General features: G+C 30.6%; 1 protein-coding gene across 5 annotated transcripts in view; it reads left to right on the forward strand.

The window, feature by feature from the left end:
- LOC118199886 (serine/threonine-protein kinase 26-like) overlaps positions 1 to 15,501 on the forward strand; it is a 124,224-nt gene that overhangs the window by 98,679 nt on the left and 10,044 nt on the right. For 3 of the 5 annotated variants that reach the window (XM_035371750.2, XM_035371749.2, XM_035371748.2), the window contains 3 exons: positions 308 to 536; positions 7,782 to 8,072; positions 11,809 to 12,008. In XM_035371750.2, coding sequence (XP_035227641.1) covers positions 308 to 536; positions 7,782 to 8,072; positions 11,809 to 12,008 — 720 coding nt within the window. Of the gene's footprint in view, positions 1 to 307; positions 537 to 7,781; positions 8,073 to 11,808; positions 12,013 to 14,537; positions 14,676 to 15,501 lie in introns of those variants that run through there. The other 2 variants (XR_015041953.1, XM_085819980.1) reach the window with 2 other exon arrangements.

Below are 15,501 nucleotides of genomic sequence, written 5' to 3' on the forward strand. Positions count from 1 at the left end.
ATTTAGAATGCAGTTTTTCTAAATTTATTACTTTTGAAATATGTGGTTATTTCCATCAATTTTTTCAATGAAATTTATTACATACAGAAAGTACTGACATGGCAACCACCCTTAAAATGATCATTGTTCCTTAGAACAAAAATAAGCCATAAGTACTGAATATTAGCCCTCTAATGCAACCCTTCCAGAGAAGACCAAAATCCATTCGGCCATATGGAAATGTGATTATCTTGGGATGGTTTCACTGTACTTTATAACTTAGGTAAATCTTGTACATTTTTTGAAATACATTTTGTTGTTATTTCAGGGAAGAATCTCCTTGTAATGACTCTTGGCAGACCTGGAGATGGGATTTGGGCACACTACAAGGACCAAACACTCTTGACATGAAAATTAAAGCTCCACCAGATGAAATGACTGACAGCTTTGATTCTTCCAAAACTTATTCTGTTTTAAAGCCTTTAAATGATCAGAGCTCTAATCCAAACACTCCTGTTATTCCAAGAAATATATACTGGAATCAGAGTGGAAATGTGGTAAAAAACTTGCATTTTTATAAATTAAAACATTAAACTAAATAGGTACAATAAAAGGACTGTATTTTCTACAGCTTTATATGTTGATATAATTATTTCTGCATTTTATGTCATGTGAAATCTAACAGAGCTTTTTAAATTGTGTGTTGGCATTACTGTGATGTATGAGTATTGTCTTGTAGAGAAAGCTTGGAGGTCTTGCTCTATTATTCTATATTTGTTATTTATTGAATTATTAAGCACTAAATAATTTAGTATTATGTTTATTATAGACATTTTCTCGTACAATGAAATTATATAGTATTATAATACTAATTTGTGAAAATGTGTTTTGCTATTGAGTTATGAAATAAATTTGTTCACTTTGCTCCTATTGCTTTAATCTTCAGATTCCATGAAAAGTTTGAATAGCTTTGTCAATAGCACATTATCTGTCATTGTCAATGTTTTTTATCCATGTATTAGGAAGTTTTGATGGTAAAAATCATTGGGTCTTTATTCAGAGAATTCATCACACCTTATTTTCAGATCTACATTCTTGTTAAATGTAGTGCTTTGCAGAATATTGGATAGTGACCTGTAAAAAATGTGAATTGGAAGGACAATGGGTTGGGTTTAATAGCTCTGTCTATCTGAGATCTTGAGTAGCAACTTTTATCAGATTTTCTATGTGGAGACAAGTGCTTTTGCATTGGAAAAACATGTATGTCTTAGGGCAATGATGTCAAACTCGTGGCCCGCGGGCCGCATGTGGCCCACAACAAATATTTTTGCGGCCCGGCCAATATATCGGCAAATAATAATATATAATAATAAAATAACATATCGACGAAGAAAAAAATGAAATGTTTACTGCTAAGTAATTAACGATAATTTATTCAGTGTTGTTAGATTACTCACAGCGAGCTGACACACACACTACTTAAATTACAAATGCGTGTGAGTAGCTTGCGTTCAGCTACCTTCGGTTTTTGGGGGACACATGCACTCAGAACTTGTACGCATCCCCCGATAGCCGAATGTGGCCGAACTCATGGTCTCAGTTTTCCAATCATAGTTTTGTACGATATATTGGTGCATGCATGTGCATGCACTTTGCTTTATTATTAATTATTACTTAATTCATATTGTTACGTATTTCATAGTTATTTATTTATTTAGTTTTTTTTATTTAGAATTGTAGTTAGATTTGCTTCATGTTGCCTTAGCAACGCAGATGATTTTTGAAAAGACAGCTGCGTTGGAAAGTTAAAAATAGAACAGCGCGTGCATTTAATACCTAATAAATAAATATCTCGTAATTGCTGTTGCCATCCACAAAAATCCAGATATTTATAGATGTTTCCAGTATATTCGAGAAATTAATTATAAAGCTTATAAAAGCCGAGAACAAACAACTCTTCTCAGTAGTAGCTGTAGTTCTAGCGAACTGTTTGTTTACTTAATGCTGTGATTGATTTGTAGCGATTTCGCTGTGAAGTAGAATTAGTTTCTCTGTTTTGAATTGATGTTTGCTAAACGTTTGACATTTTGTGATATTGTTAGAATATTTTTGAAGAAATATTTCAGCATTTTGATTTATCTCTTGTGGAAAGAATAAATTTTTGTTAACTTTTTAACGTTAACCGTGTTTATTCCAGCCCTTTGTATTCAGTATGTCTATATCAAAACCAAGTGGTAGTAAAATTAAACGAAAAATCGCTGACGAACATAGAATATTCCAAGTAAAATGGGAATTAGAATATTTTTGCTGTGAAATAAAAGATAAAATAATCTGCTCGATATGTAATAATACTATTAGTGTATCAAAGTTATATAATATTAAACGTCATTACGAACAACACAAATCGAAATATAACAATTACGAAGGATTAATGAGAGAAGAAAAGTTGAAAGAGCTCAAGTTAGGAGTGAAAAAGCAACAGTCCATGTTTAGTAAAGTATTGCAAGAAAGTGAAGCGGCGGTACATGCAAGCTACGTCTTGTCCGAGTTGATAGCTAAACATTCGAAACCTTTTACTGACGGTGATTCCATCAAGGAATGCCTAATGAAAGCTGGAGAAATTGTTTGTCCTGGAAATGTGAAGGCTTTTCAATCAATTTCATTGTCTCGAAATACAGTTGCGGAAAGAGTTACTGATTTAGCCACGAATTTAAGTGATCAGATCAAAGCAAAATCATCTAGTTTCGAAAGTTTCTCCATTGCCTGTGGTGAGAGCACGGACAGTAGTGGCAAAGCTCAATTAGCATTGTTTCTTCGTTCTTGTGACAAGAATTTTAACATTTTTGAGGAATTACTGGAACTAATACCGATGCCTGGTACTACCACAGGAGAAGATATATTTACTTGTGGTTTTGGACTTCTGCAGAAATACAATCTACCTTTGGCAAAATTAAATTCTGTAGCTACAGATGGCGCTCCATCAATGACTGGGAAAAACAAGGGCTTCATAGCATTACTAAGAAAAAAACTTTGTGAAATTCACGGTTCAAACATTCATCATATGCATTGTATTATACATCAAGAAGTTCTATGCACGAAAGTAATAAATATGGAGAATGTTTTGTCATATATAAAAAAAGTTATAAATTTTATAAGATCTCGAGGTTTAAATCAGCGTCAATTCACTGCTTTCTTAAGTGAGTTAGATAGTGAATATTCGGGTTTGTCCTACTATACTGAGGTATGTTGTTTATCTTGCTCCAAGATTCTCAAATAATTCTGCGATTTGAAAGAAGAAATATGTCAATTTTTAAAAACGAAAAATCAAGACGTAAGTTTGTTTTACGATACAATATGGATACAAGATTTATCTTTCTTGGTTGATATAACCAAACACTTAACTGATTTAAATTTATCGTTACAAGGAAAAGATCATATCATTAAGAATATGTTTGACATAATTAAAGCATTCAAATGTCAACTAGTTGTTTGGGAAAAACAACTTAAAAATGAAGATTTGACGCATTTCCCAACTTGCAGCATGAACAAATCAAGTTTAGATGATACTTGTTCATATCAAAAATACGCAGAAAAAATTGCAAATTTAACAACTGAATTTGAAACGAGGTTTAATGATTTTAGTTCCCTCGAAGACAAATTTTTTTTTGTTTTCTTCGATTTTCTCAATAAGTATTGACTCAGTACCCAGCGATATGCAAATGGAGGTGATCGAGATTCAATGCAACTCAAATTTGAAAGCAAAATTCATTGAAGTGGGCGTGCCTGAATTTTACAAATATTTACCAGCCAGGTTTGAAAATACTTGAAAATTCGCATATGAAATTATTTCCATGTTTGGTAGCACTTATCGATGCGAGCAGTTATTTTCAGTCATGAAAGGTAATAAGTCTCCTATTAGAAACCGTATTAAAGATGCTCACCTTGGGTCAGCGTTGAAAGTTATCACTGCAAACAAAATTTCTCCCGAAATAGGAAAGATAATAGCAGAGAAGAGATGTCATGTATCAGGACGTAAACATTAAATTTTTCTTGTTCTTTTCTATATAAATATATATATATATGTTTATTATTGTATTATTGGAAATAAATCTACGTTTCTATAAATATTGATTTTTTTTTTTTTTTTTTTTTTTGCGGCCCGCCTAAAGTTAAACCTTGTTTGTTTGGCCTAAGTGTACCTATGAGTTTGACATCCCCGTCTTAGGGTATGTTATTTCAGCCGGAATACCCATGTAGATTCAGTACATTTGTGAAAACAAAACTTTGCATTGGTCATGTTTTTTAGACAATTCTAAATGGAATTTTTTCCAATTCCGTCAAATTCTTACCAGCCTTTTGCATGAGTGCAAACAATTTCATGGCTTGAGATTTTGCTTGCTTTTGGGAACTCAGCCATTTGTTTCTCGGCTTTAGTCTTCTCTGTCATTCCTCTCACAAATGCTCATTTCTACCTACTTGGCATTTTCTTGTTTACTTCGCAATAGAATGCAAAGTACAACTTTTGGTTCCTGAAAACGGAAATCGTAAATCAAATTTTAAAAGTGGTGAACTTATATTTGGGGGGGGGGGGATAGAATTACAAAAAAAAACTTTAAAAAAAAATCCTATGCCTGTTTTTGGCATTTCCACCGTTAGTCGATGAGCAGCCCAATAAAATGATGAGAGTATAAAAAAGCATGGGTACAAATTAGTCTTGATAGAGTTGTCTGTAATAAACTTTAAAATAATAAGGCAGGTGATAATAAGGTTTGAGGTGGTTATCACGCATATTACCCCGATGATCCAGATAGCAATAAGCTGAACCCTTAACTCCTGTCCGATGTAAATGTTGCCGTAAAAAATCAGTTGTCAAACGAAAGCAAGCAACTCCAAAAGCGTGAAGGAAGAGTAGGAGATGTTATTGTTAGAAAACATTCGAGGCTTTTGTTGAGCTGGATATTCCAACAAAAAACAAAACAACAGCAAAACAGAACATATAGAACTGTAATAAAATATTTTTCTCTTATTTAAAAACTTAGTGAGAAAAAATTAAAAAAATTTAGACATTTGTCTGGTAATCTTAGGTAAAGGCAAAGTCGATTAAAATATCTTGGAAGATTTTTTTTTAAATGAAGGAGAGGCACATAAAATATATGAAAACTCTCAAAATATTAATGCTAATTGTTCAAAATCCATTTATCATAACTGATCAAGTAATTGGATATTTATACATTTCATATATCTGGTTATTATACAAGTATAGCTTCTTACTAAAGCTTTTTTATAAATAACATGTAAATTTATCTCTAACATAAACCATAAATTTTTTATAGTCATATCTGGACACACTGCAAGGACTAAATTATTGTTAATTAAGTACTGTTAATTAAATACATTCGAGGTTAATATGTTATGCTGTGCATATTTTAAAATAAATGACAGAGAGAGAATACAAAATTATCTGAATTTTCATTTATAGTAAAACTTTGCTTGTCTGTATAGAAGTCAAGTTTTTATTATAAATAGATTGAGAGGAAACCTTGATAAGTGTGAATGGAAAACTTTCTTTTTATCTGTGAAATTGAATGTGTATGGTATGATCCGTAATTTTAAGAGTTTTAAATTTGGAAAAACTTAAATTTTGATATTTTTGAAAAAGAAAAATTCTCAAAATAAAAGGTAATTAAATTCTTTTTAAATCAATGCAAGTGTTATAGATCATCTTGGCTACCTGTCTGTGTAAGAGTTTTTGATTTTATAATAAAATATTTAACAACATTTAAAAAAATTCCTGAAGATTATATTTAAAGAATTTCCTGTAAATTCTGAATAAACTCAGTATAAACATATCCTGAGTAAATAAAAATTGCCCAAAGAACTATAACTCAGTGATTCAAAATTTGCAAGAAAAACATAAGTAAAAAGTTATGATGTGAGGAAAATAAATTTATTTTAAATAGTAAATTTCAAAATATATTTTATTTTTTACTGTGTTCTTTTTGAGGAATGGTGCTGGTTAAGCCATGACCTTTGAGTTTACCAAAAATATATCATATGCCCAAAATTAATATCTTTACCACTATTAAAACTGCAAAATGCTGCAAAGTGAAGGCAGGAGTGAGGGGCTCACCACAAGGCCTCCATAAATGTGCACAGGGTCAACACTTTCAATCTGAATCTTAATTCAGCATTGAAGATGATCTGGTTCCATTTGGTTAGCATTCTAATTCCATTGAACACAATACCATTTAAAATGGTGATGAGGGTGAATGGGTGCCATTGACAGCATATGTAACAGGCCCTATGATATCAAATGTCCTCCAGCCAGGCACCTCATGATGGCATGGATGCACACAGGGGCCCATATCAAAAGCATTACTTATGTTCAGATGACAGACAATGAGCAGCTGGCATTGTGTGTATGTGATGGTCTTGGTCTGCTGAGGTATTCTCAGCCTGGCCACCATGTATGTGACCTCTCTTTCATTCACTGGTCTCACCATCTCATCACAGTAAAGTCAAAACAGCCTTGGGTGGTGGGCTACTCATTAAGCTGATGATTTTCACTCTCTTGAAATCTGAAGGGCCACTCACACTAGGGTTTATCTGAGTTAATAGATTCAGTTCCATGTGTTGACTAGTTCCACTATATGTGAAGTTCAGATGTTTAAACTGAAAATAATCTGGCTTTTTTTTTTTTTTTTTTTTTTTTTTTTTTTTTTTTTTTTTTTTGGCACCATAGAGCAGTATTAGTGTGCCAAATGTTTCTGTTAACTCAAATAGACCTTGTAACAGATTAAATACAGACAAAATGCCTTTGTGTACTAATTTATGGGCCAGGGGAAAAAGTTTAATACCCTTTGGTGACATTACTCAATGGGCAGTTACACTGTATTTCTAATAATTTCTATATTTGTTTGATAGCTTCATGTGAAGTTTTGTTATGATCTGACAATTACTTCTTAATGCCCAAATTTTTATGGCAATGAGTGTGCATTAAAACCACACATGACAAAGTTGTCACAGAAATTCCTTCACCACATTACCACCCTTCTCTGGTCTGCCCAATTCACAACTTTTATCAATGATCAAGCATATTCAAATCACTTGCAATGGCAAATTGAACAGCCTGGGAGTGTGATCAAACTAGAGGTGTCTTACGGCTACTGTGGAGTCTGAAACTAGAAGTGTGCTTACGGCTACTGTGGAGTGTGATACATTGGACACTGTGTGGGACTAGTGCGCATCCAAATTATCTCATATATTCATGCTAGAGGTGGCCTAACAGGGTACTAGAACTTCATTTGTAGTTGTTCCCGTAATAAATGATTCCTTCTCTTTGATTTTTAATCATTTACTTATATCACTGTTGCACTTGTGTACATAAAATTTTGTTTTCGGGTAGCTGTTTTTTGATATGCAAATTTTTCTGACTATGTGGGCATTTAATGTCTAAAATAAAGCTGACTTAGTTTACATGGTGTCATAAATTTCCATTTACAATTTTATTGAAAAGAATGGAATTTTAAAAATAAAGATTTTTGTGCAATTTTTACCTAACCAAAATAAAAAATATTACTATTCATATTATAAATATGTTTTCGGTTGGACAAAAAGGGATGAGATACAATATCTTTGGTATGTTTATGCATCAGCTATATTTAAATTTATTTAAATGAAATATATTCATGATAAATTATATAGATTTTTCCAATGTAATTTGACCTACCAAAGTATTTTTCTGATTATTCATCTGTAATTGATGTCTAAATTATTACTTAATTAAATTTTTTATTTTTCAGATGAGACCTGCCAGCATGCCTTGTTCATTATCTAACCAAATCCCCTGGCAAATAGATAGGCCTAGTCCTGATGATTTTGACCACCAGCATTGGATTATCTTATCAAATAGTGACTTCATTGATACTGACCGTAATTCTAGTTCAAATAATCCCAGTTTTGAAAGCAGAAATAAAGATGATGTATACCAAAGAAATAATTCTATGTCTCCTATTTCACCAACATATCCTGAAAAATCTATTGGTTCCAAGTCTTCCTGCACATATGGGTTTATGACTCACCTGATAAATGAAGTAAATGTTCATTATTGTCTTTTGCATAACCTTATGTTTTCATATTTATCTAACAGGGAATTAATAAAGTTATTTCCAATAATTTATTATTTAAAAAAATTGTGCTTGTGGTTTTGAGCAGGGAGGAGCAACCAAATTGCCGAAATCTTGCCAAAAGTGCACCACTCTAAGCACTAGAAATTTCGGGCAGCCATAATTTTGCAACTGTGACAAGAATAATTTCAAACATTTTTCTTGCCCCTTATTTGCTTAAGGAATAAGGAAAAACTAAAGAAAGAAAAGAATATAAAATAATTCATAATCAAATTAAGTAAAATGTAAAAAACATTATTTTTAAATTAAGAACAAATAGTTATACAGTAAAATAAAATACCAAATTTCATCTTACTTGGTGATCCAGTTAAAAATGCAGTTTTACTCAAAGCCAAAGAAATATTGGAGTCAGACTGCAAAAGGCTTCGTTTGAATTTAAACTTTGAATGTATAGTGTAATCTACTGGGTCAGTGGATGCTGGAAACACAAATATTTTTCCAGTATATTAATGAATAAAATTAAAATGGTTAAAACATCACTAATGGAAACAAAGAGGATGTTAAAAGCCGTATGAGAATCAGCAAGAAAAGTTTAACAGAAAAGCGTAGACAAAAACAAAAAGAAAAGTGGAAAAAACTTTCTGACCACGATCCCTTGCTAATATAATTATAGTTATGTCAAGCAGAATGAATCAATGACCTTTTTAGTTGGCAAATTCAAAATAATTAGGTTTATGGAGTTTATAGATGTAATACAATTTTTAAAACGGTGATGGGATATTACCATAATCAAGGATTGAACACAAGTAGCTGACACCTAAAAGACAAGAGTTTCACAGGAAAGCTGGAAAATGAGGGTTGAATATCAGAAAAAATTAAAATCAATCCTACAGGTGATTTATCATGTTTGCCCCAAAGATCCACAAGCAGCAAAATAACTTTTTTTATTTATTTTTATGATATTTAAAATATTGTTATATTATTTTAGAGAAGGTAATTTATTTTGCATATTCAGTCATAGCAAGAAAAGATAAGGCATTTTTTATAAAATAGCTTTATTTTATTTCATAACTGTAGCTAGTAGGCTATGAAAAGTTACTTGATAGGTTGTAATTATTGTGTTAAAGTTATTATAATTCAATTAGTATAATAGGTCTTTTAATCTTTGGTATTCTTATTTAATACTTTTTGGTTTCATGACATAGGTCAGGCATAAATGTTCTAATTTAAAGGTAGTTTAAATAAATACTAAAACAGTTAGTCCATTTGTGCAAAGTTTAAGTATAAAATGACAAGCAAAACATTTTGAGAGATTACTATGACATCAGCCTGTTTACACAGAAAATGTACATTTTAAATAGTGCTATTAAAAAACTTGGTAAGCTTTAAATTTAAGTTGAAATTTCAGAGTAAAAAAAAAAAAAAAATTCATATTAAACTAAAATTTCAAAGGAAATTGGAAAGAAAACGTTTTTTATGTTGGCACTTTGTAACAATTTCATTTTTTTAGAAGGAAAATATTATTAATTATAAGAATAAGTATTCAAGATAACACCAGCAGATTACTTATCAGTAGGTGAGAAAAGGAATGTTACTGCTTAAAAATGTATTAGTTATTTTAAACAATAGAAGATAAAACACATTATATGAATACCAACCTATAATTTTCTAAACGGCCTCCCTTATAGCTTCCACCAGACTTTAAAGATAAATCTTGAGTATATTTTATTAGGGCCATAGCTCTTCTTAGTTGAATATCATATGTAAATGATGCATTGCACTTAAATTTCTAGTCATTATATTTAATATGGAAACTTAATCAGCAGTAAAAAAAGATGAAGCACTTTTCACACACTCTTGTTTTAATTCTAAGAAATAATGAATGTGATATTAAGCTTTAAAGGTATTTTAGGTTAATTAACCAGTCTTTATGACTTTATTATAATTTCTTCTTTCTGTTAGCCCTCCCCAGGATGAAATGAGATAGGTGAAGGTTTCGAATTTTTTAGATATAGAGCCTTTGCCAGCAATGCTAGCAGCTTTATTTTCTATCACCCAGCTGTTCCAGTTAATATTTTGGCATTAGCCATTTGCCAGCTGATGTTAAATTGCACCATTAAAGTTGAGCCATTTAATCAGCTATGATACTTTTGATATGTAAATTCAACTTTGTGTTATTTTACTAAACCACAAGTAATGGAGGCGCGATCATGTGCCCAAGTGATGCCTTCCATTTAAATTCAAATTTAATAACATGGCTTATTTAAAATATTCACAGGGCTTTACCATATTCACTTAGCTGGAATGATAACTTGCTTCTCAGTCTAATAGGGTCTAAAGGACTTTGACACACAATAAGAACACTATAGAGTCATAATATTATGCAAATAGGACCCTATATTAATTAATATTACATAAATAAGACCTTACAGAGTTTTGTCCAAATTTGACTTTTGTTAGTTTGAATAAAGTGGTATAACATAGCGATTTTAATTGAATTTTTTTTTTTTTAAATGATGAATGAAAGCAATTTTAATTACCAGATAAAGGGTGCAGGAAAGGTGTCCACTACAAAAGTAAGGAATATACAATGTATCTTTCTGTATGGAATTAAAGGAAGAATTGTGTTAGCTTGATACGTTTTCTAATGCAGAAATTCCTTTATTTCTCAAAGGATTGGACATACTGCAGCATTATTATTACTTTTTGTTAAGAATTTGAATTTAAATACTAACCAAGTAAATTATTAATAATATTATGCCCTTAGAAATGTGAGTACCCTGGAAAACGAAGAACTATTATAGTAATAAAACCAAGTAATTAGTGTCATTTCCTGTGGAAACCTTGAAAAGTAAGCCTTTTTCAATGGCATCAGCAGTAATTAAAGTGGGTTTTTTTTTATATATATATTTTTTTATTTTCTAAATAAGTTCACCCTACTAAAAGACACTAATTACTAATTTTATTATTATAATAGTTTATACTCTTCACTCTCCCTTGATGATTTGTATGTGTATATATATAATTACGTCCCAAGTAGCAGTACATGGAAAGAGATGTCAAATATCATGATAATATAATCTATGGGGAACATCCAAAATTTATTTGACAAAAATGAAATCAAAAATTAAAAATAAAACGTGCACAATGTTTGTAGAATGCAACAGCATGTGCATCAATAAAATTTTTGCTGAAAATTTTAAAAAACTATAAAAATATTACAAAAAAATTAAGTATATTCATATGTGTTAAAATTTATTTTAATAAAACAATGTTTTACTATTAGATTAAATAGGTATGTAGCTATGAAAACTTTTTAAAAACTTTGTAAATATTTTTAAGTCACCATAGCAATATTTATGAATTTATATAAACATGGTGAATTTTTCATTTCAGTAGCAGGAGTTTTAAATTAATTTGATTGAGTGGTTTTTCATTTTGAACAAATTAGAAAGTTGCGTTTATAAAGAAACATTAATTCAGAAAAAAGATTTTAGTTTAAAAAAAATCTATGGAATAGATGAACTTAAAACTATAAAACTTTCAATTACATAATTTTACAAAGTGTTATAGTGTGTCACTGATGCATAAAGGTCAGTATAAAACTTCGGTTACTAGTACTTTTCATATTTATCATATCTCATTGTAATTTTTAGTTAATTAGTGTTTTAGTTTTGTTATTTTTATTGTTATTTATTTGTAGCTAAAATCTACCTATAGACCTCAAATACAAAACACTGGAACCCGTTGCAATGCTATTGAAGAGCTACACAATGCATTTGCTGCAGCTGAACATTGCAGTCCTGGCGTAACTGACACATTCGTAAAGGAAATATTCCGACGTTTAGTACCAAATGTAAGTGGGCAGCGACGAATGCAACAAATAATAGACAGGCTGAAAGTGTAAGTTTCATTCTATCTTTTGTGTATAATTTAAATACTTGACTGCTTTATATCGTGTTCTGTATAACCAAAACATTTTAAATCTTCCTTTGCTTTACAAGTTGTTTAAGTTAGCACCATTTCTTAGGATATGTACTAGCTGAATGGTTGAGATTACTGAATGATGAGTTTAATCCAGGTACAACCTCAGGTGAATGGTCTGGTTGGTTCTAGGAAAAAAACACAGAGGAAAAAAGCCCACAGAAATAATGCTCACAGGAAAAAAGCCCACACAGAAATATGCCCACAGAAACATACTCACATGGAAAAATGCTCACTTAGAAATATGCTCACATGGAAAAAAGCTCACATGGAAATAAGTTCACTGATAAGAAACTACGTAGAAATATCCTTACATTAATCAATCAATAATTAATCGATACAAACATTGTACACCTACTTGAATTTTTTAAAGAAAAATTATTTGATCATTTAAAAAAATTATTGGACAAATGCTCATATTAACCTTTTCAGGGTTGGTATATAAAAGAATGAAAACTATAGTAAATTTGCATGTAGTGTAATATTTTATACCAATGCCCCTTGTATGACATTTTTTCCCCTGTTACTACCAATAGTTTATTTTTGTTTTTTATTTACTCTATTTTTGCATACTTTGGATGTGTATCTATAGAAATTGATGTCTGAATGTAGTTATTTAAGTTTGGAGCCAAAAAAAGTTCTAGTAGACCTATAGTTTCCAATCGAAGTGTGGAATCATTAGGAAGCAGCCTTCGAAAAATCTCCTAAAACAACAAATTATTACGAAAGCTTTCATAAGGTACTAAATTCATTATTTAAATGTAGCCAGCCGTCTTAGTATGTGGTTTTTGTTTGACGGGCTGAAAAAAGATTTAGTCTGTCAACGTTTATTACTAGCTATTATAAATACAGGGTGTACTGAAGTGGGAAAAAAAATATGAAAACTTACATTTGGTAATCGCGAATCATGTAAGAAACTATGATGAAATCTGTGATAAAATTAGGTATTTGCTTATATTAGCTAATATTCAGTAAGTTTGTAGAGACATTAGGTATTTTGGAAGCAGGAGATATGGAAAATGAGCAAAGCCTTCATCGGGAATCAAACCAGGGACCGCTGGAATACACGAACAGCGTGCAGACCACCACAACACGAAGGCATGCTAGGAAGGTGGGAGAAATACCCTATATACTCCCCCCCTTTAAAAAGGCGACTGGGGTTTTTAGGAGACCCAATCGCAAAATCCTGGGTGTGGAGAATCATCAACCACCACCATTTTAGTTCGGGTGCCACTGTAGAGACAGTATGTATTTTGGAAGCAGGAGATATGAAAAATAAGCAAAGCCTTCACCGGAAATCTAACCATGGACCTCTGAAATACGCGCCCAGCGTGCAGACCACCACAACACGAAGGCATTCTAAGAAGGTGGGAGAAATACATTATACGTTTATGTTAAATATACATGATTTCTATATAACAAGGTATGTTATGTAATTTTTCTATATAACAAGGTATTTTATGTAATTTAAATAAAATAATTATTTCTATTTGCTTATTCTTCTAAATGTTTAAATTATAAAATGTGTAACTTATACTTACTATTTATTTTTTTAACAATTAAAATTGTAATAATATTTTGCTGTATATTCTGTTTTATTTTCTTCCTCCCTCTTCTCTTTCTCCTATTTCAAAACCGCCCATTTGTTAATCTTATATAGCAACTAAATCTACACATAAGTTATAGAGTTTTTGATATATATATCATAGATGTTTTGGTAATTTAAACAATTTTTCTTTGGAAAATTAAAGTAGGTGTACAATGTTCAAATCGGTTATTATTGATTGATTAATGTAAGGATATTTCTGCGTATTTTATATATATCAGTGGGCATATTTCTGTGTGAGCTTTTTTCCTGTGAGCATTTATACCTGTGATCATTTTTCGAGTGGGCATTTTTCCGGTCACCGTTCTGGTTACATGTTTGGGATTTCGTAGTTTCCCTCATGTGTAATATGAACATAAGCCAGTTTTTTCTAGAAAGTCTTCCACAAAGGCAGCTCATCCCTTAGGCAGACAGCCGTATGTACTTCCATATTTCAAATAACCTAATCTTATGATATGTAAATGAAAAAATTAATATTAAAATTAATTTCCCCTTTTTTATATTTATTATTATAACTGAAAGATAAATAAATGAACTACTTACTACAAACAGCTTTTATCAGTCGCAAACAGTTTATTTCGGATCTGAACAATCAGGCTTTTACCAATATGAGTTTTATAAATGGTGGTGATGAGTTTAATAAATGGCACTTTTTCTGTTGATTAGTGTATATTTATTTTGGTTCCTGGAAATTTAAATGCTGTAATCAGCTGAGTTTATTAACCAGTGAGTTTAATAAGTGGCAGGCACTATATTATAAATAATAAATTACATTATTATACATTTGAGTTTTTTTATTTTTATTATTTATTTATTGTTTTGAATGGAATGCATTATTCTAGTTCACACTGATTCCTATGGGGAAGAAATTGTTTTATTTAACGACTGTTTCACATTACAAGTATGACTATTCTCATTGAGGTTCCATTGTACACAACTTAAAATGTGCAAATGAAAATAACAGGAAAAAGCAAAAAGCTGTAAGTAAAGTCATAACTTTTATATGAGTTTGAACTCAATGGCATTAGAATTCTTGTATAAACACTGTTCGTTTTAATTGAATATTTTGATTTCTGATGATATTTATTCTTCTGTTACTGAAAGAACATTCATTTTTTTTTAATACTAATTGAATTTACATAAACTAATAAACTTATTCTTCAGAATAAACTGTTTGAAAATGCAAGTAAATTGTTAATAGTATTTGTCTGTTAATTGTAATATAAGTTATGCCTCTTTTCTAGTATTATAAGTTAGAATACTAGTACTTAATCTCTCTATTATAATGTAAGTTATGCCTTTATTTTTTCACCATCCTTGGAGTGACCATTAACTATAGATGTCATCCCCAACATTAATCCAGTAAATGGGGAGTTTGGTATAAAATTATATTTCATACAAGTTTATTTTTTGAAATATTGTATAACAGAATTATTAAACTTAATCATTATTTATTCAACATTATATGTTCCTTTTGATGCATCATTCAGATGAAAAATGGTAAATTATTTAAAAGAACAATAAAATTAACATGCAGAATTTGATTTAAAATGTCTTAAAAATCTTTAGTGACTTTAAATGAAAAGACATATTATGTTACCAGCCGACTACTGTTATCGATTTGCTGAGGTCCCGCCCGTTTCTGTACAGAAACGTGAAAACTATGCCACTTATTGTGATCAACAATTTAGTTAATATTATAGAATAATTTTTGAATGAAACTCAAGTCACCCAGTAAAAGATAAATTTGCCAAATAAGATCAAAATAAATTATAAAAATTGCCAAGTGACAGAGATTTTGATTTC

This window comes from Stegodyphus dumicola, chromosome 7, assembly GCF_044657685.1.
Source record: "Stegodyphus dumicola isolate Sdum_Otavi_A_Nest chromosome 7, ASM4465768v1".
NCBI classification, from domain to species: domain Eukaryota; kingdom Metazoa; phylum Arthropoda; class Arachnida; order Araneae; family Eresidae; genus Stegodyphus; species Stegodyphus dumicola.